This window comes from Jatropha curcas, chromosome 7, assembly GCF_041381405.1.
Source record: "Jatropha curcas cultivar XTBG-Jc1 chromosome 7, XTBG_Jcur_1.0, whole genome shotgun sequence".
Taxonomy (NCBI): domain Eukaryota; kingdom Viridiplantae; phylum Streptophyta; class Magnoliopsida; order Malpighiales; family Euphorbiaceae; genus Jatropha; species Jatropha curcas.
The window spans coordinates 28,127,612-28,151,731 of record NC_143157.1 but is presented as its reverse complement, the minus strand read 5'-3'; the positions used below and the strand labels follow the sequence as shown (position 1 = coordinate 28,151,731).

The following is a 24,120-nucleotide window of genomic DNA, read 5'->3' as shown; positions in this document are numbered from 1 at the left end:
TTTATTCAAGGAGGCCAAAATAGGTCAAAATTTAGATTTTATTTTTTTAATTTAATGGTGGATCATACTTGATTAGGGAAAAAATACAAACTATTTAATTATTTTTAGAAAAAAATTACCGCTTGTTATCGAAAATTCAGTAATTCTACGTTTAAATAATCATTTAATAAATTCAATAAGATCAAATAAATAAATACTAGTGAGAAAAATAATAGGAGACACATAAACCTTAAAAGAATTGCTATCAAACTCATAGTAATTAATACCCAATTAATTACACCGAAAGTAAATGTCTTATTCTCTCATAATTTCTTTTTCTCTCCAGTCTTATATCTTTCTTACAATAAATAGGGGCAAAGCTAGACTCCAAAACTAGAGGTGGATGGCGGCTCCCCCAGTCCCCCCCTACTCGCCACTCACAATAGAATGAGCCATATTTGTACACTACCAAAACAAAGTAAACAATTTTGTCGACTTTGCACCCAAGCAAAGTAAATCAAGCTTTGCCTCCAAGACGAAGCTTCCCAAAGTACAAATAGCAATTATTCTCTCCGTCTCGTTTTATTTATATAATTTGATAAAATATATATATTAAAAATTTAGTCAATAAAAATTATTTTACTCTTTTTCATTCCTAAATCATTAAGATATTAATAAAAATATTTCATTTAATGAACAATCATAAAGATTATTATGAGAAAAGTAATTGTTTAAATATATAAGTTTATAAACTTTGCAAATATTTTGTGACATCTAAAAAAGAATAACAAGCAAAAAAATGAAACGAAGGAAATATTAATAAAGAAAATAATAATTGTACCCTCTGTTTTGTAAAAAAAAAAAAAAATACTTTACTATTATTCTTTTAAAAATAGATTGTTTTCCTCTTATTTTGAACCCATTACTGTAAATTATACTCTGTCTAATATTTGCTTGTGGAGAGAGATTTTTTTTTTTTCTTCAAACTACCCTCTCTCTTTCCCTTTCAAAACACTTCATTGTCAAAAACCAAATCTTATCCATGGAAGAAACACAAGTAGGCTAGCTAATATCCATGAAAGAAGAACCTTTTATATATCATTCGGCTGGGTTTTCAATTAAATCAATATCAATTATTTATATATTTCTACCTGAGGAGCTACAAAAGGCAAGGTTTAACAAGTCGCTTTTCGTTTATTCAAAGCCCAAGCAAGATAAAAAGTCTAGAAGAGCTAATTAAAATAGGTAGAATCGAGAGAAAGAGAAGCTGCGGATGGTGGAGAAGAAGAGAAGAGGGAATGTTTTGCTTTTATATTTTAACCAGGGTCATTAATATCATTTCACGGTTAAAATCGGAAAAAATGGTGAGAATGTGGACATAACGTAACAGACTAAAAATAGAAAAATAGAAATATAGAGATAGGATTATAATTTGAAGAGAGCAAACTATCCCGTCCACAGTATGTATTGACCTCACGTGATATAATTTGACTATGATGCGCTCTATGTGGTACAGCAGTTGTTACTGAACAAAGCTGGTCAAGGAAATCATCGGAATTCGGAAATAACAAAAGTGGGAGACATTACAACAGATTTAATTTCTGAATTATAAGACTCGACCAACAAGTGTCAACATACGGATCGTACATTCCTTTCTTTTTACGTATTTCTATGTATAATTCTATTTATTTTATTTAGGTCAAGATTTAGTCATAGGGTTGACATGGAAGAATCTGGTTCCTTCGTTACCAAATGCACCATAGTAAGGACCCAAAGTCGTTTATTAGGACCCCACACTTAGTTTGCTATTGCCTTGCCCACCGCTACCATTGGATTGGAGACTGGACTGGAGAGCCAAGCCCAAGAGTCTGCGCATTGCAAGTCAATAGATCAACAAAATATTACTGCCTTAAACACGCGACACTCAAGGTAACTTCCTCAATTATTAGCTTTAAATATCATCTTTCCTTCCATTTTTCAACATCAGTTCCTCTCTTCAAGAACCTTTCTTCTGTTTCTCTTTTTGACGTCCTCCTTTTTTTTTTTTTGGGTTGGGTATTGTTCTGCACTGTTGCTGCAGAAAGTAATGGAAGGGTGCTGCTGTCAGACTAAGACTAAAGCCAAAGGCATGGCGGAAGAAAGATTCAAAATCAAAGGGAAAGTAGTGTTGATGAAGAAGAACGTTTTGGACTTCAATGATGTTACAGCTTCATGTTTTGATCGGATTCATGAGTTGTTTGGCAAAGGTGTCTCTATCCAACTTATCAGTGCCGTCAATCCAGACCCAGGTTATAGATTCTTCTCCTTCTTCTTCTTCTCTTTTCATTGTCTTTTCTGGTTAAGATTTTTGCATGCAATGAAAGAGCCAAAAATATGTATACGGACAAGGAGAATGGTGCGAAGGTTCTTGAATGAAGACAAACGTCTTCTGTTTTATGTAACAGGAAGTACCTCTACTAATAAGCAGAAGAGGCATTAGAAAGAGATATATATATATATATTTTTATGAAATTTTCAATGCTCAAATAGCTTTGGAGTTTGGACATTGTAGTTTAATAACGACAATGAACTTTCTCAAAGCTAAAATTATTAAACTTGGTGACGGTTTTTTGGTTCAGAGAATGATCTGCGAGGGAAGCATGGAAAGGTAGCATTCTTGGAGAGCTGGGTAAAAAAAATAACACCGATGGCAGCTCAAGAGACAGAATTCAATATTACTTTTGACTGGGATGAAAGCATGGCTGTTCCAGGAGCTTTCATAATTAGAAATCACCATCATAGCCAGCTATACCTCAAGACAGTCACATTAGAAGATGTTCCTGGACATGGTAGGGTACATTTTGTCTGCAATTCATGGGTCTACCCAGCTCATCGTTACAAGTATGATCGAGTATTCTTCTCGAACAAGGTAATAATACATTTTGGTATTGTATCTTCAATATTCCCACTAGTTTGTAGTCGGTATTTTTGTCGTGATTGTTACTCGAAACCTGATTACTGAAGGAGTTTTATTCTCTTTCTCAATTCTATGGCAAAAGTCACAATCTTCATGTATTATTCCTACAGGAATGGAAATTTCCCAGATTGTCATTTCCTTAAAAGATAGGAGCTGCATGTTTTTTCTGATATTGGTGTTTTTCTGTCATAATGTCAGCGTCCATTGCTTTAGTTAAGTGTTACTTAGGATGCGATCAGGACTAAAAGGTGGATTCACTAACAATTTTGCTATATTTATACTAGACCTACCTTCCATGCCAGACGCCTGAGTCCTTACGCAAATATAGAGAAGAAGAACTTATAAATCTGCGAGGAAATGGAAAAGGTGAGCTAAAGGAGTGGGATAGAGTGTATGACTATGCTTACTACAATGATTTGGGAAGTCCAGACAAGGGAAAAGAATATGCTCGCCCTGTTCTTGGTGGACCAGGAAAGTATCCATATCCTCGAAGAGGAAGAACTGGTCGGAAACCAACAAAAACAGGTAAAACCAAATCTAGATCATTTTAGATCCATACAAAGCTGTAATAGCAGGTGTTGACCTGGATTTCTACTCTGTTGCATACAGAATATGAATAAGAATTATTGATGACTGCATGACATTCTATTTGTGTTAGATGTGTTGATTCTAATAAAAAATGTTATTTATCACTGCACAGACCCTGATTCTGAGAGCAGATTGCCTCTTCTGAGTCTAGATATCTATGTTCCTAGAGACGAACGGTTTGGTCACCTGAAATTTTCAGATTTTCTTGCCTATGCTCTGAAGTCATTAGTTCAGGTATTACTGCCAGAGGTTAAATCCTTATGTGACAAGACTATAAATGAATTTGATTCCTTTGAAGATGTTCTTAAGCTCTATGAAGGGGGTCTTAAGCTTCCAAATGCGGCTTTAACCAGTAAAATACGGAAGAGCATCCCATGGGAGATGCTCAAAGAACTTGTTCGTAATGATGGTGAGAGATTCCTCAAATTCCCAATGCCTGATGTAATCAAAGGTATAATAGACCCACCTCCTCCCCCACCTTTTTTTTTTTTTTAAATTCGCTTAGAATTCCATATCTGTTTGAAATTTTACTTTCATGGTATATTTCTAGCGGACAAGTCTGCGTGGAGGACAGATGAAGAGTTTGCACGAGAAATGCTCGCCGGAGTCAATCCAGTCATCATCAGTCTTCTCCGAGTAGCCTAACTTCTCTTAAACCTGGTAACTTTTCCGGTTTATGGACTTTTAGCCCTTATATTTACTAAAATCTACCTGCAGGAGTTTCCTCCAACCAGCAAGCTAGACCCTAAAGAATTTGGAAACCAGAACAGTACAATAAGGAAAGAGCACATAGAAGGGAACATGAATGGTCTCACAGTAGATCAAGTACTAAACAAAATTCATTTCTTTGCATCTTTATTCATATTAAAAAACCAATGTCTCAATCTAAAAACAAAGAAGTTGATTACCTAAAAGTGGAATTTTTTTTTTCCTTAGGCAATCAGAATCAACAGGTTGTTTATATTAGATTATCATGATGCATTGATGCCATACCTGACGAAAATAAACTCCACAACCACAAAGACATATGCTACAAGAACGATCCTTTTACTGCAAGATGATGGGACCTTGAAGCCATTGGCAATTGAACTAAGCCTCCCACATCCTCAAGGGGAACGCCATGGAGCAGTCAGCAAAGTTTTCACTCCAGCACAACATGGTGTTGAGGGCTCAATCTGGCAGCTGGCCAAAGCTTATGCTGCTGTAAATGATTCCGGATATCATCAGCTAATTAGCCACTGGTACGATTCATGAATGAGGCAAGTTAGCGGCACAACGTAGAACCTTGTTCTAATTCAAGAATGCATAAACGAAAGCTTCTAACTTCGTTTGCAGGTTGAACACACATGCTGTAATAGAGCCATTCATAATTGCCTCAAACAGACAGTTGAGTGTTCTTCACCCAATATATAAACTTCTGCATCCCCACTTCCGCGATACAATGAACATAAATGCCTTGGCTAGGCAGATTCTCATCAATGCTGGTGGTATCCTTGAGATTACTGTCTTCCCAGCCAGATATGCCATGGAACTATCAGCTGTTGTTTACAAGAACTGGGTTTTCACTGAGCAGGCACTTCCTGCTGATCTGCTCAAGAGGTAAATCATAGAAACTTGAACTTTAAAAACGCTCTCGTGTCCAAATTTTGAATCTTTAGCAAAACAAACTTTACCCGAATTTTGCAAAATTTCAGAGGAGTTGCAGTTCCAGATTCAAGCCAGCGTCACGGTCTCAGGCTTCTAATAGAAGATTATCCTTATGCAGTTGATGGTTTAGAAATCTGGTCAGCAATTGAAACTTGGGTTGAGGAGTATTGTGATTTCTACTACCCAACAAATGACTTGGTTCGTAACGATAGTGAACTTCAGTCGTGGTGGACAGAGATCCGCAATGTAGGCCATGGTGACAAGAAGGATGAACCATGGTGGCCTGAGATGCAGACACGAGCTGATCTTAAGCAAACATGCACTATAATCATATGGATAGCTTCAGCGCTTCATGCAGCTGTTAACTTTGGGCAATACCCATATGCTGGCTACCTCCCTAACCGTCCGACAGTAAGCCGCCGTTTCATGCCTGAGCCAGGTACCTCCGAGTATGCTGAACTTGAGAAAGACCCAGAATTGGGTTTCCTGAAAACAATCACAGCCCAGCTACAAACCCTCCTTGGCGTATCCCTAATTGAGATTTTATCAAGGCATTCAACTGACGAGGTTTACCTTGGGCAGAGGGATACTCCCGAATGGACTTCAGATCGTGAACCCCTGGCAGCATTCGAGAGATTTGCAAAAAGACTGTCAGTTATTGAAAACAAAATTATGGAAATGAACAATGATGAGAAATGGAAGAACAGAAATGGTCCTGTAAAGGTTCCTTACACCTTGCTCTTTCCTAATACCTCAGATAAATCGAGAGAGGGTGGACTCACTGGCAAGGGAATTCCTAACAGTATCTCTATATAATGTATTGATTTCTTTTATCGCATTAGTAATTAAATTTTGAAACCGTAAGCTGTTAAAAGTAGTCTTTTGAAAATTATGGTAGCCAAGTGATTTTTATTTCAATATTTATTTTGTTCTCTCCTTAATAAAAGGCAAGTATATCTACAGAATTTTAGGTTAATCGGATAGAATGTTAGCCCAGTTAAGGTCAAGTTCACTGGCAAAAGTGTATGATTTGTAAAGGGAGTATAGGTGGATAAATAATGTTTACTTGTGATTGTTCTGTGTAACTTAATTTCTTTTAATTTAGAAGATATAAGTGAAGTAAAACTAGCTGTTTTTTTTTTTTTTTTATATCACTTGTCTGCAGCACACTAGGCTAAATCTAACCCCACTCATACCGCATTAAACTAATAAGAAGGAAACACTGTATGCGATGATTTTCTCTGTTCATAATAATCGAACATTCGACTTCTTACTTAAAGGGCACAAGTCATATCCCCGTTAGTTAAATGAAGCATGACTTGGATATTGAACTTGCTGCCATTGAATTAAATCATCCACATGGTCTGTGCCATTTGTATAAATTGATCAAACCTTTTACTTTTTTGTTTAATTGCTTCTATGATCAATATGGAGCTTTATCTCTTTGTTTGTTTGTGCATTCGGACACAGTACTTTCACCATGTAGCCAAACTAGCCATATCCATGGCCCACGTAGCCTAACTAGCTCACTGGTCACAACTTTTGGAGTTGGCTACTGGGGCTTGCTCCGAGGATAATTGGGCTTGGCGCTGTTATCGGGTCCAAGATTGATAGCCAATTTTATTTGTTAAACTAAACTTGACAAAAAAAATATTTAGATTAAAATTTTAGGTGAATTTTTTAATTCATTAGAGGCTTTTATAGGCGCAAATAGTACTGTCATTACACAATAAGAGGTAATTCATTGACTCATTAAATTGATAAAAAAAAACTGTGATTGATAGGGTTCGAACTCGAAATTTTCCATTCATCATATAAATGAGAAGACTAATTAAACCACTGTTTAATTAATAAATTTTATGTGAATTTAATTGATTAATAAAAAAGAATTTTTATAGCAAATCAACAATAAATAATTAAAGTTGTCTTTTCATGACTATTATTTTTAAAATTTCAAATTACTTTAATCTCTTTTATTTTAAGTTTAACCGGTGTCGGTTTCAAAAAATTAATAAATAATTATTTAATTATAGTTAATTAATTATTATAAAAGTATAGTAATTGTTTAAACTTTGAGAGTGAAAGGGACATCAATTTTAATTAATCACTTGTCTCTAATAAACATTAGACGAGAACGATATTATAAAGTAAAATTAAATTAAATAGAAGCACGCGTTAATATCAATCTGCAATCGTAAATTTCAATATACAAAATATTATAATAATCAACAAGTGATATGCTGAGTGATGCGATTGAAGGTAGTCCTTATCGTTAAGAACACCTAACATACAACTAATATATATATATAAAAAAAAAAAAAAAAAAAAAAAACTGTTTTAACGAATAATTAAAATATGATTTGATGGATCTCTTTAGTTATACGGGAATAAAAATTAATGTTTATTTATATATTTGAAAATATTCATCTGCACTAAAAAACCAATTAACATATGAGATCAAGATTAATTAAATTAATAATGAAAGAGACAGGCATTTATAAATGCCACACAATCACCACACCATCAATCCATTACATCATATGCTTTTTAATCTTTTTTTGAGTACGACAACAAGGCAAGGCAGCAGTGCCTTGCAAATCGTTATATTGTGAGTTGGTGACACAGCACATAAAAGTGGACTAAATATTTATAAAATCTGCATTATTGCTATAGCTATCTCCATTATATTTGATTCGAAGCTTCTACATAATACCAAATTTCGTGACACTTAATTTTTTATAAAATTTATTACTTTTAAAGTTATGAATTTTAATAACATTTTGTATATCTTCAAACTTGTAATAATAGTTTTTAGTGCATTTAATTATTTATATAAAATGTTAATTTTAGTGACGGTTGATTTAACTTTTGGAATAATAAATTTAATAGTTTTTGACAATCTAATAATTTTTTAATGGATTTAATTTTATAAATTAAAATATTTAAAATAATGATTTTGTATGTTAAAAAGTTTAGTCTAAATAAATTTATACGTTATTTCATGTATATATACATGGATCTTTTTTATTGTGCTTGTCAATCTGGGAATATAAAATAATAATTAACGAACTTTTTTTAAATTTTACCTGTATATATTAAATATATTAATTATTAATAATGTGAGATAAATGGTAATTTAGTTAAATTAATGAATTTTTTTTATATAATTTGAAAAAATTAATTGTTTTTTTTTATCACTTTATAAGAATTTTAAATGACTTGAGTAAAATGTGAAATAAACCACATCGTAATGAAAATTTAAAATGTTGAAATTTTAAAATGAAACAGTAGGCATATACAGGAATTGAAAAGATACAATTTTTTATTTTATGCGGATACCATATACAAACGTCATATTACATTCCACTGGGCGATGCCAACACGACATTTAGTTTGGTTTGTTGTATGTACATAAAGTGGGCCAATACAATTACCCAACCCTCAATTACAAGATTTTGATTGGAATAATTTTGATTAGGCTCCGACGGGTGCGGTTGCAAGCATAGAATCAATTTCACTCCTAGTGCGGCTGATTCTTTGTTCGCCACTGTCCTTTCCACTCCCCAATATTTCTGGAATTACCTGTGCAAGCTTGTTTACGTTCTCTAATACATAATCTGCTTCCTTGCTCTTCACAGTTTTGCCAACCAGAACTGTCCTAAGACCCATAGCTTTCCCTGCCGCCACATTTCTTGCGTTGTCGTCGAGAAATAACTGCTCATAGAAAACGACAATGCGTTTTAATACCGGTTTGGGGAAAATTAATCAGAGAACGAGAAGTTATCTAGTTTTTTGGCAGCTTACCGTGCGGCGAGGATCAACGTTGGCAACTTGGAGAGCAATCTTCATGGCGTCCATTGAGGGTTTGAGAAGAACAGGGAATTCATCAGGCCGTGTCGATTTGGAGAGATTTGGATTCATTGTTTCAAAGCATATGATTTGATCGAAGCAGTCTTCTAATCCTAATCTTTTTAGGACCTTAATCGCGTGAACTCTGTCTGAATTGGTGAATATCTGGAGAACAAGAATGAGACGGTCAAACTTAAGCAAAGAAAATTGGAAAATTCAAGAATTGTTTGATTTTCCTGAAACTCACGATTTTTCTCTGGGTGATGCTTCGCAGGATGTTACGTAATTGTCCGTTTGGCTTTATTAAATCATAAGGCAATCTTCCGTGCACGACACTGGAAATTCGAAGCAGAAAACAAAAAATTAGGTGGCTTAAATTTAATATTTAGAAATCAAGTTGCAAATATTAAAATCAAGAGATTTCAGTATTTTCCTAATTTACCTGTGATAATCATCAGCATCGATATCATACCCCAAAGCCTGGAATATAAATTATTTTTGGAGAAGAAAAAATCAGAAAAATAAAATCATGGCAAAGAAATGAATTCATTTATCGTTCTAAAGATTAATTACCCTCAAACCGGCTAGAGAGCTTCCATAAGTTTTAAAGAGCTCAACTCGGAGAGTTGAAGCTTTGTTCTCTGGAAATCCACATTTTTCAACAAGAAAATCTAGAACAAAATGAGAGAAAACAAATCAGCTTTGTTTCGTTCTTAATTATATAAAAAAATAATTAAGACCTTGCAGAACATCTGAGTACCATCGATGTTCTTCCTTAGAGCTTCTGCTATTCCCAGCTTCGAAGAATACAGAGTGTCATCCAAATCTGCTTCAAATTTAAAGAAATCAATTAAAACAAATGCGATAATAAGCCTTTCTTCTTTTAAAATTTCATGATCTGTAGTCTGTAGTATAAGAGAAGAGAAGAAAGAGTACCGAAGATGAGGCAATCAATAGGAGAGCTGGTTTTGCCGTAACAATCCATAGACGAAGACGAAGACGAAGACGAAAGAGATAAAACGAATGAATTTTGTTAAAAGAACACTTGGAGGAAGGAGAAGTAGTTTTTACTTTGTGTTATTTTGGAAGTCAGGCAGGCAGAGGATTTGCAGATGGCAATGTTAACTTAATTTATAAGGAGACGGAGGGACACGAACGCCACGGAAGATGATGCTGAGTCAGAGTTCAAATCTCTTACACAATAACGAGTAGTTAAACCGGGTAGATAAAGGGCCCACGCGCTGTACTAGTGCTGAAGGCCTTCAAAGAAAAGTTAAAACCTTAAATGACGATATTGTCCTCTAATCTCTTGCAGATGGAATATATAATGGTTGGCATCCAGCCAATCAGATTACAGCTTTGGATAAACAACTGGACGAAAAAACTAAAAAACTTATTTTTTTTTCTAATGTTGGATAATCTTTTTTTTTCTCGTGATGGTTCAGATACAGATATGCTAATAGCAATACTAAAACTACAAAACTACAAGGAAATTATTAGACAAAAACATAAAAAAAAAACAAAAAGTTTAAAAAACTTATCTGGCAACTCTATCTCTTCAAAACAAAATTCTAATTTAATTAGTAGAAATTATTAGTTTCTGATTTGTTATTAGCTAATAAGAAGTGGGCGTTTCAGTAATTTGACGGTGTTAGTGTTGCAGCAGGTGTCAAGAACCCCATTACTTTAAAAGTTCGCAGAGATATTTATATTGCATGTGAAATGTGTGGTAAATTTTTTACGTATAAAGTTGAAGAACACGATCTTTCGTCATCGTCAAGCTTTCATATTGAAACCTTAACTAACTCATGCTGTGTCTTTTTAGCAGAAGACACCTTGTAATTATTGAGAGTTATTAATGAATTGGGCCCCAATGGCCCTAATGGGCCCAAGTAGGTTTACAAAATTAACCATTTTAAAAATGTCTGTCTTTGATATTGGCACGGGATGATGATGGATTGGAGCACAACAGGCGTTGTGATTATAATGGCAATGGCCAATAAAATAGCCATAGGTGCTGGTGGTGGGTTGTGGTACCCACTACAGCAGGTGATACGATTCTTCAATTTATCACCACTTATATAACTAATAATAATTTATGTTTTAATATGCGTTCTAGCACTTGCATGACAACAATTATTACAAGATGACAACTCTTGTCTGATCAATGGGTCTTTTACTTTTTATTTTGGTGTTTTCACACTCATACCGCAAGTAAAACATTTCTAATATTGGAAAAACATTATTCAATACAAATACAAATATAGAAACACAAACAAATTTCGTTCATTACTGTTATATCATTCATTCAAAAGTACATAACTACACAAATAAAAACACGAACATTGAAAGAGAAAAACAAAAAAAAAGTTCATAATTTTAGAAGATAAATAAACATATGAAAAACAATTATATTCCACTTGAATTCTTAATTCACTTTTGTTCTTATAGTAGGGGCTCCTTAATTTGTATTAATTTCTTAAGCATGATTCTGTTTGCAAGCACTTCCATGCCCATAAATGAATCTTGCTGCTCCCTCTGTGTATACATGAGTTTCATTGTCCAGTCTGCAGCCATAATAATACATACATATATAATTCGTCACTGCTTAAATTAATTGCTAATTACTATGTAATTAAGATGAGATCAAAGTGGGTATTTACGAGTTTCGGACAGCTTTGCTCAAGGTAGAGGATGACGAGAATGTTTTTCCATCAAGATATCTGTTTTCCCCTTTGATCTTCTGTTTTATTCTGAGGTCTAATTCATCAGCGCTCAGCACCAATGGGCTATCTGAAGCCTGTTTATAAGTATTTGTAATTAGTACCAATAATTAATTCTCCGTTTATAATTAGCTAGTTGAGTACAATATTAATTACCATGATCCATCCCCAAGTGTCAGCATAAGAAGGAATGTGGGCTGAATAAGGTACAACATCTGCATATGGAAAATAATAATTAATATTAGAAAAATGAAATTAATCAACTTAATTAACAAAAATGAAGTTAAGTTTTTTATACTTACATTTGAAGACCTGCCTTAAAGTGTTGTATATGCAAGAAAAAACTTCTGTGTGGCTGAATATTCCTGCTGGCCCTGCCTGCAAAGTTTACAAAATATTTTAATAATTCTCTAAAATAAACATGCACACAAACTACACTTGCTCATCAGGCCCATAATTTTCTTGATTGAGCCTATAAGCCGGAAACTAATATTACAAGAAGAGGGATACCTGTGTGACAAAAATGCCAGCCTCATTGAGTTTGGGTTTAACAGTGAACTCATAGAAGGATTTGGTGTAGAGCTTGTAACATGGGCCTCCTTCGATTGGGTCAGCCAAGTCTCCAATGATAAGATCATAGCATTCTTTCCTGCTCTGTAGCTCAGTTCTGGCATCATTTATGATAATCTCTAGTCTTTGGTCGCAAAAAGCTTCTCTATTCACAACCAAATATGCCTTACAGAAGTCAACCACTTCCTGCTCCATCAAATTACAAATTACTTTTGGTAAGTTGAGATTTTGATTACTGATTAGAAGAAACATAATGATGATAACAGTCATTTTGGATAATAGTTTTATGGGGACAAAAAAGAAAAAGGAAAGTCAAAAATAATACATAAAGAAAAAAAAACAGGGAAAGATGTTACCTCATCAATATCACACATGACAACCTTTTCAACAGTCCTGTGTCTGAGTATTTCTCTTGCAGTAGAACCTTCACCTCCTCCCATAATAAAGATGCTCTTTGGACTAAAATTAAAAAGATAAATAGAACAATAAATTTTGGAATTAAAAAAAAAAAAAAAACAAAGAACCTATGGTAATATATATGGAGAGAAAAGAAATACTTAGAATGATGAAGAAGAGCTGGATGAACAAGGGATTCATGGTAGATGAATTCATCCACCTCTGCACTTTGAAGCTTTCCATCAATGACTAAAGCCTATGTTGCAGCAAAAAGAAAAGAAAAAAAAAAAAAAAGCTCAAAAATAGAAGGACAGCTATATATTTACATATTTGGAATTATTTAAAATGAATCAATTTTTGTAAACAATTTTTTTTTTTTTTGGTCATACAAACCTTTCCAAATGGTTTTGTGTCTAATAGGGCAATGTCCTGATACTGAGAAGCACCTGTGTGCAAAATACTGCAAAATGGAATATTAATTTCACATTGTGTAAGATAGTTAAAATTAACTCAGGGTGAAAATATAATATATTATATATAGTATATACCTATTGAGAGCAAAACACCATCTCAAGTTCTCTTCAATCTCTTCTTCATACCAGCAACTCTTTCTATATCCATTAGGTGATGAATGGCATTTACCATTGGTAATTCCATTAGAGCAAGCAATGTCACCCATTGTAGTTATTTCTTATATCTCTGAATTAATGTTGAAAAACAAAGAGAGAAGAAAACAGAGGAGGAGAAAGCAAGTTCAGAGGATGAGAAGAGATGGGTTAGGATTTGGAAATGCAGCACAATATAAATGGAAAGTTGGCAGAGAAATCGAAAAGTAGCTATAATTTGATTTTTCGTATGGAAGAGGAAGAGTTGCCAAATCTTATCGAAGTGGGAGTAAGCTATATACCAAATATCGTCATGGATTTTCGTGAACGGTACTACGTCTAGTCCTAGACATTGACATTATATAAAAAAAAAAGGTTCAAAGGAAAGGATAGGGTTTTAATATTGTTTCACCCTCAATTTCCTTTCTTACTCATTAAATAAACATTAATTAAAAAACATAATGAAGTTAATATTTTATATATATAAATTAAAATTTTAAAAAATTATTGTTATTAGTTTAGAAAGTATCTTTATTTTAAGGGTATAATTTTTTTTTTTTAAAAAAAATTGAGCATGCCACAAATTAAAGTAAGTGAATCTATATATTTGAAAATAATAGATAAAAACAAATTACTAATTTGTCGTTTGGTTTTTCTGATGCTGATTAACCCTCGTGATGATGTCTAATTGTCTGTTGTCCATATATATGTCTATGTGCATGCAATGACCTAGGTAAAACTTAAACTAAATGCTTATATTTTGGATATCCGTCCATGATATGCCTGTTGGCGGTGGTGTGCCCACTCAAGTGGGACCCACATATTTTTTTTTAGTGGAGTGGCGGTGCACAATCACGTGATGAAAAAAAAAAAAAAAAAAGGAAAGTCAGAAGGTTGGTTGCCAATCATTCAAAGTTTGGCAACCAACCACGAAATAAAGGAAAAGTCGTGTGTCACGACTCTCTCACTCTCTCATTCCCTCTCCTATAAATAGGAGGGGTGCCTCTCGTACCAACAATAAGTGAGAGACATTAAATATACTATCGGATCCGTGGATATATTTTGAAAATAAATATACTACGAAGACGAGAAAATTACGACGAGTCCGTTGGTGCAGTCCGCTCGGAAAGACGTTGCAAAATCGACTTACTGTTGCTAAGCCCGTCACTGTTAAGCCCAGCACTATTCATGTATAGTACTATTCACGCATACAGGTACTATTTACGTATAGTACTATTTACGTGTACAGTTACTATTCTCGTATACTATTACTATTCACATATACAGTTACTATTCACTTAAAAGTCATGGAAGCTAGAACGAGCAAAATGATCAGTCTAAATGGCGTAAATTACCATATATGGAGAAATAAAATGAGAGATCTCCTTATGGTAACCAAAATGCATTTGCCCATGTTTGGTTCAAGCAAACCGGAAGACAAGACTGATGAAGAATGGGCTTTCGAGCATGAACAAGTTTGTGGTTATATTCGACAATTTGTCGATGATAATGTGTACAACCACATCTGTAACGAGACTCACACCAGAACATTATGGGACAAGCTTGAACAGTTGTATGCCTCAAAATCCGGCAACAACCAATTATTTTATTTGACAAAGCTGATGAATTTCAAATACCAAGAAGGTACTTCTGTAGCAGATCACTTGAGTGAGATGCAGGCGACTATTCACCAGCTGTCAAATATGGGCATAAAATTTGATGATAAAATCCTCGGCCTTATGGTGCTTGCCTCCTTACCAGAGTCTTGGGAGACTTTGAAGATATCAATAACAAACTCTACACCACATAGTGGAGTTAGCTGGGAATTTGTTAAAAATGCTGTTCTGAATGATGAAATGAGACGCAAAGCACAGAATCCTTCTTCATCTCAGTCAGACATTCTTTTAGTAGATGATAAAAGAAATAACCAGCCCAGAGGGAGGAGCCAATCTAGAAGTTCAAATACAAGAGATAAGAGCAGAGGTAGATCAAATAAATTTGCCAATATTGTGTGCCATCATTGTGGGAAGAAGGGGCACATTAAAAGGTATTGCCGGAAGTTCAAAAGTGATCAGGAGAAGATCAAAGGCAAAGCAAAGAAAGAAGAGAGCAGTGATGATGAAGCTAATGTCATTGCTGAGTTCCAACTGTTCATTGAAGACACTATCAATCTTGCAACCCAAGAGACCAGTTGGGTAATTGATAGTGGGGCTACACTTCATGCAACATCTCGGAGAGAGAATTTTTCATCTTACACACCAGAAAATTTGGGTGTGGTCAAGATAGCAGACGGTAAACTGTTGAAAGTCGTCGGTAAGGGAGACATTTGCCTGGAGACAGAAAATGGTTCGAGATTAATTTTAAAAGATATCGTGCATGTACCAGACATGCATTCTAATTTAATCTCAGTTGGCAGACTTGATGATGAAAATTTCTGTAGCACCTTCAGAAATGGGCAGTGGAAGCTCACAAAAGGTTCCATGGTGATAGCAAATGGAAAGAAAGATCCAAAGCTGTACGTGATGCATGCGAAGCTCTCCTGAGATGCTTTTAATGTAACAGAGGATGACAGTACAGTTGAATTGTGGCATAAACGGTTAGGCCACATGAGTGAGAAAGGAATGACAACTCTGGTAAAAAACAACATGCTATCTGGATTGGATAAAGTCCATTTAGAGAAATGTTCTGATTGTATGGCAGTAAAGCAGAATAGAGTAGCCTTCAAGATTTCTCAGCCTTCCAGAATGAAGAATATGTTAGATATGGTACATTCAGATCTATGTGGACCATTGACGATGTCATATGGTGGAAATCGATACTTCGTAACATTTATCGATGACCATTCTAGGAAGACCTGGGTGTACACTTTGAAGTCTAAAGATCAAGTTTTAGATGTTTTTAAACAATTTCTAAACTTGGTTGAGAGACAGACAGGCAAGAAGCTGAAGTGCATCAGAACAGATAATGGTGGAGAATACACTGGGCCATTTGATGCTTTCTGCAAAGAGCATGGTATTCGACATCAAACAACACCTCCCAAGACACCGCAATTGAATGGTTTGGCTGAGAGGATGAACAGAACTTTGATGGAGAGAGTCAGATGTTTACTCTCACATGCAAAGTTGTCTAAAAGATTTTGGGGTGAAGCTCTTCTTACAGCAGTTCATCTTATAAATCGTTCACCTTGTGTTCCTCTTCAGTATGATACTCCAGAACGAGTATGGTCGAGAAAGGATGTTTCCTATGATCACTTGCGGGTGTTTGGTTGCAAAGCATTTGTGCATATTCTTAAGGATGAGAGGTCTAAGCTTGATGTCAAGACTCGACAATGTGTATTCATTGGCTATGGTCAAGATCAATTTGGCTATAGATTTTTTGATCCAATCCAGAAAAAGATGATAAGAAGTAGAGATGCTGTATTTGTTGAAAATCAGACTATTGAAGATGTTGAAAAGACTCAGAAGCAAGCTGCCGATAGATTTGAAGATGATTCAACAGATGTACAAATAGTTCCTCCAGCAACAGAACAAAGACAAGTTGGAGATGAAGAAAATGTTCCACAAGAACAAGAGCCAGAGTTAGAAAATCCACAAATTCCTCATCAGAATGAACCAGAAGATGATTTTGATGGTGTTCCTGTTCAGCCACCAGCACCAGAAGGTTCTCAAACATTAAGAAGGTCTAGTAGAGTCAGACAACCATCTACTAGATATTCAGCAAATGAATATGTATTGATGACTGACGGGGGAGAACCTGAATGTTTTGAAGAAGCAATGGAAAGTGAACACAAAAGGAACTGGATTGAAGCCATGCAAGATGAAATGAAATCCTTGCATGAGTATAAAACATTTGAGCTGGTGAAGTTGCCCAAAGGCAAGAAAGCTTTGAAGAACAAGTGGGTGTTCAGAATCAAGCAGGAAGAACACAGCTCCCAACCACGATTCAAAGCTAGACTGGTTGTGAAAGGATTCAATCAAAGAAAAGGTATTGATTTTGATGAGATCTTTTCACCGGTTGTGAAAATGACATCCATTCGGACAGTGCTAGGAATGGCCACCAGTTTTGATCTGGAAATCGAGCAAATGGATGTAAAGACTGCCTTCCTACATGGAGATTTGGAAGAAGAAATATACATGGAGCAGCCAGAGGGTTTCATAAAAAAGGGGAAAGAAGATTATGTTTGTAAACTGAAGAAGAGCTTGTACGGCTTAAAGCAAGCACCAAGACAGTGGTACAAGAAGTTTGAGTCTGTTATGGGGGAGCAAGGTTACAAAAAGACTACTTCAGATCACTGTGTCTTTGTAAAGAAGTTCTCTGATGATGACTACATTATTCTCTTGCTCTATGTAGAGGATATGTTGATTGTTGGTCAGAATTCTGTCAGAATTAATAGCTTGAAGAAACAGCTAAGTAAGTCTTTTACTATGAAAGACTTAGGACCAGCAAAGCAGATTCTTGGCATGAAGATTACAAGAAATAGAAGAATCAAGAAATTATGGTTATCACAGGAGAAGTACATTGAGAAGGTACTTCAAAGGTTCAAAATGGAGAATGCTAAAGCGGTTAGTTGTCCTCTTGCTAATCACTTTAAATTAAGCTCAAAACAATGCCCTTCTACCGATGGAGAGAAGGAAGAGATGGAAAAGATCTCATATGCTTCAGCAGTTGGAAGCTTGATGTATGCCATGGTCTGTACACGGCCAGATATTGCTTACTCAGTCGGAGTAGTGAGTCGGTTTCTTTCAAATCCGGGAAAGGAACATTGGGCTGCAGTGAAATGGATTTTCAGGTATCTTCGAGGTACGACTAAAGTATGTTTATGTTTTGGAGATGAAAAGCCAGTATTAGTCGGTTATACCGATGCAGATATGGCTGGGGATGTTGACTCGAGAAAGTCCACATCAGGGTATCTAATCACATTTGCAGGGGGAACCGTGTCATGACAATCAAGATTACAGAAATGTGTTGCTCTATCAACAACTGAGGCAGAATTCATAGCACTAACAGAAGCATGCAAAGAGTTGCTGTGGATGAAAAAGTTCTTGAATGAACTCGGAATTCATCAAGAACGATATTTGATATTCTGCGATAGTCAGAGTGCAATTCACCTTGGGAAGAATTCCTCCTTTCATTCAAGATCAAAGCACATTGATGTTAGATATCATTGGATCAGGGATGTACTGGAGATGAAGCAGTTACAGCTTGAGAAGATCCATACAGATGAAAATGGATCAGATATATTAACGAAGATTCTTCCAAAAGACAAGTTTGAATATTGTCGATTAGCTTCAGGGATGATGGAGAATATGGCTGACGTCCCCACTTGAGCGTGCAGGGGGAGATTTGTTGGTGGTGGTGTGCCCACTCAAGTGGGACCCACATATTTTTTTTTAGTGGAGTGGCGGTGCCCAACCACGTGATGAAAAAAAAAAAAAAGGAAAGTCAGAAGGTTGGTTGCCAACCATTCAAAGTTTGGCAACCAACCACGAAATAAAGGAAAAGTCGTGTGTCACGACTCTCTCACTCTCTCATTTCCTCTCCTATAAATAGGAGGGGGTGCCTCTCAGTTTAAAACGTACCAACAATAAGTGAGAGACATTAGAGCGCCACAGATATAACAATTAATCTGTGAAGAATATTTGAGAGTTATTAGTTTTAAAAAGGGTTCTTAAAATTAAGGGTTTAGAAAATAGTGAAGATTATTAGGGTGTTCTTGGGAAACACTTTGTGAGTGCCATTATTTTGTATTACTCTCATTGTAAGCCTATTATTTTGTAATAGTAGAAGAATTATTCGGAGTTGGTCCCGTGGACGTAGCCCTAAACAGTTGAGGGTGAACCACGTAAATTTCTGTGTGTCCCATTTTTAATTTTTCCGCTGCTTAATTATTCTCGTAATTTTATTGCCGGTATCCTAACAATGCCAATGTCTATATGTAGTTATTCAGTTGTTTCTTGGGCATCTGTCAATTCATTGAGATTAATAGTAGCTGATGTAATATATATATATATATATATATATATATGTATGTGGACGATGATCGTAAAAGAGCAGGCAGACATGTATATGCACGATGGTTACAAGTTATAAACAAGTGAAAAAAGAGTCAAGGAAAAGGATAAAAGATGATGATTAATAGAGGTGACAAATACCGAAAATTCTGGTTATATTCTTTACTTCAAAAATGTGTGCAAATCTTGGTTGGAGAGAGAAGAGAGCGTGCAGTGGAAACCATCATCATATTCTCTTGTTTCACAAAAGATGGAGGGCGTGCCATGGCAGGCGCACTCATAATCACCACCATCCCCATCAAACCATCAAATTTTTTCAACCCCACCATAATCAAATCTACACAATAACCCCTTCTCTCCTATCACTATTCACCACTTCACCATTTATCATTCTATCCATACCATGCCTTGTGCTTTGACAGGTGTCAACCATTCGTCTCCTCTTTTATTAATCCCATTTTGCGGGTTCCATCTGAACCATTAAACTAGTCTTTGTATGCACATAAAATGAGTAAGTATATGAAAATAGAGTTTATTTTTAAATTAATATTAATTATGAGTAATTAACGAAGCTTTGTGTGCAATTGAATAGGTAATATTTGCATCAGGCTGATGGTGCTGTCTGTTGTTTGCTTTAGAAGATGATGGTCTTAGGATATTTTTTTTTGGGGGTGATGATGGATTCACCCACCTCTTGTTTTGGAAAAGTTATGATATATACACTCTATATGTTCCCCAAAAACCATTGAATCATATCTTTGCTTCTATTCTGTTTCCTTCCATCTTCTATTTACTTTGTCTGGCTCTCCATCATCATCACGTGTAGAAATTTCTTAAGATTTTTTGCATTCTTCAAGAGTAACTTATCTAAGTAAATAACTAGTAGACAAGTGGTAAGTGCGGGATGTATTCATCAAAACGAAGGATAAAAAACCCTTTTTAAATAAACTAGCATTCTTTATTTTTTACGCAAAATTTCTCTCTATAGAAGCCAAAAATTATGATATGGACATGCATTTCCTTCCAGAACCTTTCCAAGATCTTTGTTCATGGCTCCTACATGATAATAGTGGGGTAACTTATCCGTAATTGTGTATGTAATCTTAGAGTTTCGCTCTCATTCTTTTTAAAAAAAACTCTCTTTTTAAAAAAATATTTAAATATATTATAATAAAAATACTCGACAAGCCTAAAATTGAATTATTTCATTTGAATTATTAATTTTTATTTTATTTGAATTCTTTTTGAAAGAACTTTTAATCATTGAATAAAAAAGTTTAAATTATTACAATTATAGAACTTGTGGTTATTGTTTTTCTTTGAGGTTTGAATGTTTGGTAATTGGTACCAATTATCTATATTATCAAATTTAGTTGATTTTATAATTTATTTTTCTAACAATGAATAACGTAGAGATATTTTAAAAGACAATCTTCTTTTAATACTTCATTATAAAAAAGAATGACATTCAAGAACGAGATATATTAATTTTAATTCACTTGAAATTAGCTTTTTTGATAATACTTTATTATTTATTTTTTAAGCGTTGATTTAGGGAAAAAAAGATTTTCTAAATCCGCTTGTAGTGGTTTAAGAGGCTAAAAATTTAAACTTTGTCATTCCTTTTTGTTTATACAAAAATCTATTTCTCGTTTACAATGCAAAGTAGTACGCATGTGATAAAACCAACCTTGTAAGCATGGGATTCTTGGGAAAAAAAAAAAAAAATTAATTTGAATATTCATAATCAATTAACCTAGCTTTATCTATCCTTCCGCTATTGGGCTTAACTTGTGGGCCATTTCCATATTGTTTTTCTCCAGTTTCAATTATATGTTGGGCCTCCACTTGAGCTTTCTCGAACGACGCTTAAAAAATCGATGACTCTCTTGAAAAACTGAGACGACATATCTATTATATGAGGTCGTTTAATCGGCCTCCAGTTACACTCGAGCTGTCTTTGAACGACCGGACGTAAAAGAATAAAAAAAAAAAAAAAAAACCAACCAACTCCACCTTTGATTTGGACCAATTTCATTTACCCATCGGTTTGATTATGGGCTCGCGGGCTTCGGTTGGTAGACTCAAACTTTGGATCATTAAGAAGGCATTGATGCAATTCCGAGTCTACTTGAAGTGGTAAAGGAGAAAATGTTTTGATCAGTCTACTTGATTAAAACTGATGGATAGACTTGGAAAGATTATAAATTTATTAATAGTTTTAGTATTTTTTTATTTTTAAAAATAAATTTCAAATGGACTTGGTGCAACACAAAGGTAGAGGCATAATATATATATATATATATATATATATATATATATATATATATATATTCATTTGTATTTCTAAATTGAACATCTAATGTATGCCTTAATTTATTTTACATATAAAAAAAATTCAAATAGAGACATAAAAGGGTGATAAAGCTACAGTTTTATTACATGAATAATACTGCTAATTACTACGGAGTCACAATAGAAGGGATAACTAGGACATTTGATCAACGAAGCAAAGGTGGGATTCCTACCTCCAAAGTTCCTTCAAGCATCTGTGTAACTTTCTTCATCGAAGGCCTAAGGACAGGATCAGGATGAATGCACCATACTCCCACCAAAGCCATCCTCTCGAACCTCTCAAAGTCACTCAACGCTTCAGTATCATGTCTTACTATCATCTCCAGCTCACCGGAATTTAAACAACTTATAAACCAATCTGAGAGAACAAGATCATCGTTATCGCCCTCTTCTTCTACCCGGTCTAACTCAATGTGCCTTCTGCAGCACAAGATTTCTAATAGCATGACACCGAAACTGTATACATCCACTTTAGATGTCACAGGTGCATTCCTTAGCCATTCAGGTGCCAAATACCCCATTGTTCCTCTTACGTTAGTGTTTGTTCTTGTTTGGTCTTTGTTCAATAACTTGGAGAGGCCAAAATCAGCAATTTTAGCATTGTAATTGGCATCAATCAGAACATTTTGAGGCTTAACGTCGCAATGGATTATTTGAGTCTCGCATTCTTCATGCAAGTAAAGTAAGCCTCTTGCTATTCCAAGAACCATTTCAGTTCTCAGTGACCAGCTTGGCCTTTCTCCGTCTCCAAACAGAAGATCAGATAGTGCGCCATTAGCCATTAACTCATAGACCAGAAAGTGTTGATTCTTTTCGACACAAAACCCTAGTAGTCTTACCAAATTCTTGTGGTGTGTCCTGCTTATTATCTTAAGCTCTGTCATGAATTCCTCCTCACTTTTTTCAATTTCTTTCTCCAGCTTCTTTACTGCAACAGCAATTCGCGTATCATTTAAGCTTAGAATCCCACTATAAACTTTACCAGAGGATCCTCTCCCTAGGGTCTTATTAAATCCATTTGTTGCTTCGTGCAATTCCTGGAATTTGAATTCTCGGAAGATAATTCCAATAGTTGTTGCATTGGTAAAGTGTTTCCTTCGTATAAATCTTTTAAAAGCAGGATGATAGTAGATGGCAATAACTCCAAACAGGAAAGCAAGATTGGCACTAGCAATAAGGCTAATCTTCAAAAAAGCTACAACGTTAAAATCATTTTTCTTTTCACCTTTCGGATTAGCAGGATTGCTAATCTTCATTGGCACCTTTACCAATGCCTTGATTCCTTTGGTAGATGTACTTTTTCTTGCATTTAGAAGAGGCGCTCTTTTCTTGTTACATCTAGAATCCACCAAGGAAGCAGCAAGGCTGTAGCAATCGCTAATAAGAGCCTCTTTGCATCCTTCCACATCAACATTCAGTACTCTATCAAGATCTTGAAAACCCTCCAATGGGAAATCAGCATCATCAATCACTTGTATTGTGAAATTTCTAAATGAAGGGTCTGCACAATAATTCACTGTAGTTTCAGGACGACACCCTTTTGACACCTGGTTAGGATCCAATGAGATGTAACCTGGTATGCAATGACAATTCGCTGTTTCATTATCTGGAGAGGTACACATGCCATTGACACCACATATAGCATTCACAATGCAAGGTTCATGAATAGCCCTCCACACACTTGTCCATCCACTACTGTTTGATTTATGGTGAACAAATTGTTGGAAATTTCCATGATCATCAATCGTTGCTCGATGATAGTAATCTCCAACTGAAGCTGCCGATACATTTGTATTCAGAGTGTAAATATTATCATTAGTACTATTGACAAGGTACACGGAAGCATTGGGACTAAACACGAGACTAACATTGTTTACTAGAGTTCCAGTATACCAATAGCCAGGATCGGAGAAATGATAGGCAGAGAGAACTAAATTCCCATCAAACTGCATTTGCAGCATAAAGTTTCCAGTTGAATAATCAGCAGTGCCCTTTGCATTGGAATAAAGCTTTCGGCCCTTAGCTAGAACTTGGCCTGGCAAGAGAGTGTCTGTTGGCGAATCAAAGCTTTGCCAGATGATTTCCGAGTTTCCATCTCTTAAGACAAAGTTGCCATCATTCAGCATGAAGCCTAAACTTGCAGCTGCTCCATTGTATAAAGGTTGAACACTGCCATTAGAGTACGTTAAAAAGAGCTGACCAGCAAAGGTTAGGCGGACTATGGATCCAGCTTCTGCAGGACTGTCGCGATTAGCTGACCAGACTAGCTTTCCTTCTGGGATTTTATCAAACCAAATTCCAAGTAGGAAAAGATTGTTGGGGAGAGAATAGAATCCGAAAGCGAATTCCCCAGATGGGGATCGCCAAGAATCATTAGTTCCTGCAGTAATGCCAGAACCTAAGCTTATATTTGGTAGAATCTGGGCATGAAAACTACACAG

At 35.2% G+C, this 24,120-nt stretch overlaps 4 protein-coding genes across 4 annotated transcripts in view; 1 reads left to right on the top strand and 3 right to left on the bottom strand.

Annotated features, from left to right (window-relative positions):
• The first annotated feature begins 1,773 nt into the window (after positions 1-1,773).
• Positions 1,774-6,088, top strand: LOX5 (PLAT/LH2 domain-containing lipoxygenase family protein). Its single transcript, XM_012214216.4, has 10 exons — positions 1,774-1,908; positions 2,060-2,267; positions 2,598-2,887; positions 3,220-3,460; positions 3,636-3,974; positions 4,074-4,159; positions 4,241-4,348; positions 4,460-4,764; positions 4,859-5,122; positions 5,218-6,088. The coding sequence occupies exons 2-10, from the start codon at positions 2,066-2,068 to the stop codon at positions 5,984-5,986; spliced, it is 2,604 nt and encodes an 867-aa protein (XP_012069606.3). The 5' UTR covers positions 1,774-1,908; positions 2,060-2,065; the 3' UTR covers positions 5,987-6,088.
• Positions 6,089-8,466: 2,378 nt separating this feature from the next.
• On the bottom strand, positions 8,467-10,206 carry LOC149495126 (Haloacid dehalogenase-like hydrolase (HAD) superfamily protein). Its single transcript, XM_089723570.1, has 7 exons — positions 9,956-10,206; positions 9,780-9,845; positions 9,593-9,690; positions 9,462-9,499; positions 9,267-9,354; positions 8,975-9,184; positions 8,467-8,884 (listed from the first exon to the last, which is right to left on the bottom strand). The coding sequence occupies exons 1-7, from the start codon at positions 10,002-10,004 to the stop codon at positions 8,645-8,647; spliced, it is 789 nt and encodes a 262-aa protein (XP_089579696.1). The 5' UTR covers positions 10,005-10,206; the 3' UTR covers positions 8,467-8,644.
• A 1,077-nt stretch (positions 10,207-11,283) lies between these two features.
• Positions 11,284-13,655, bottom strand: LOC105631971 (thermospermine synthase ACL5). Its single transcript, XM_089723611.1, has 9 exons — positions 13,257-13,655; positions 13,102-13,168; positions 12,870-12,964; positions 12,669-12,771; positions 12,253-12,498; positions 12,045-12,120; positions 11,899-11,957; positions 11,683-11,819; positions 11,284-11,586 (listed from the first exon to the last, which is right to left on the bottom strand). The coding sequence occupies exons 1-9, from the start codon at positions 13,385-13,387 to the stop codon at positions 11,499-11,501; spliced, it is 1,002 nt and encodes a 333-aa protein (XP_089579737.1). The 5' UTR covers positions 13,388-13,655; the 3' UTR covers positions 11,284-11,498.
• Positions 13,656-21,740: 8,085 nt separating this feature from the next.
• LOC149495125 (G-type lectin S-receptor-like serine/threonine-protein kinase LECRK3) overlaps positions 21,741-24,120 on the bottom strand; it is a 2,601-nt gene continuing 221 nt past the window's right edge. The window contains exon 2 of the mRNA XM_089724502.1: positions 21,741-24,112. Within this exon, the coding sequence (XP_089580628.1) occupies positions 21,826-24,112 (2,287 nt within the window). The 3' untranslated portion in view covers positions 21,741-21,825. The remainder of the gene's footprint in view (positions 24,113-24,120) is intronic.

Bases quoted from the DNA above. Each gene is read 5' to 3' on its own strand.
- LOC149495126 (XM_089723570.1), bottom strand. From the start codon at position 10,004: ATGGATTGTTACGGCAAAACCAGCTCTCCTATTGATTGCCTCATCTTC. The intron at 9,691-9,779 runs GTACTCAGATGT...ATTTTGTTCTAG, and splicing joins TCTAAGGAAGAACATCGATG to ATTTTCTTGTTGAAAAATGT. The intron at 9,185-9,266 runs GTGAGTTTCAGG...CTTGTTCTCCAG, and splicing joins GCATCACCCAGAGAAAAATC to ATATTCACCAATTCAGACAG.
- LOX5 (XM_012214216.4), top strand. From the start codon at position 2,066: ATGGAAGGGTGCTGCTGTCAGACTAAGACTAAAGCCAAAGGCATGGCG. The intron at 2,888-3,219 runs GTAATAATACAT...TATTTATACTAG, and splicing joins GAGTATTCTTCTCGAACAAG to ACCTACCTTCCATGCCAGAC. The intron at 3,975-4,073 runs GTATAATAGACC...GTATATTTCTAG, and splicing joins AATGCCTGATGTAATCAAAG to CGGACAAGTCTGCGTGGAGG.
- LOC105631971 (XM_089723611.1), bottom strand. From the start codon at position 13,387: ATGGGTGACATTGCTTGCTCTAATGGAATTACCAATGGTAAATGCCAT. The intron at 12,965-13,101 runs GTTTGTATGACC...GCTGCAACATAG, and splicing joins ACACAAAACCATTTGGAAAG to GCTTTAGTCATTGATGGAAA. The intron at 11,958-12,044 runs GTAAGTATAAAA...TTCCATATGCAG, and splicing joins TTTAAGGCAGGTCTTCAAAT to ATGTTGTACCTTATTCAGCC.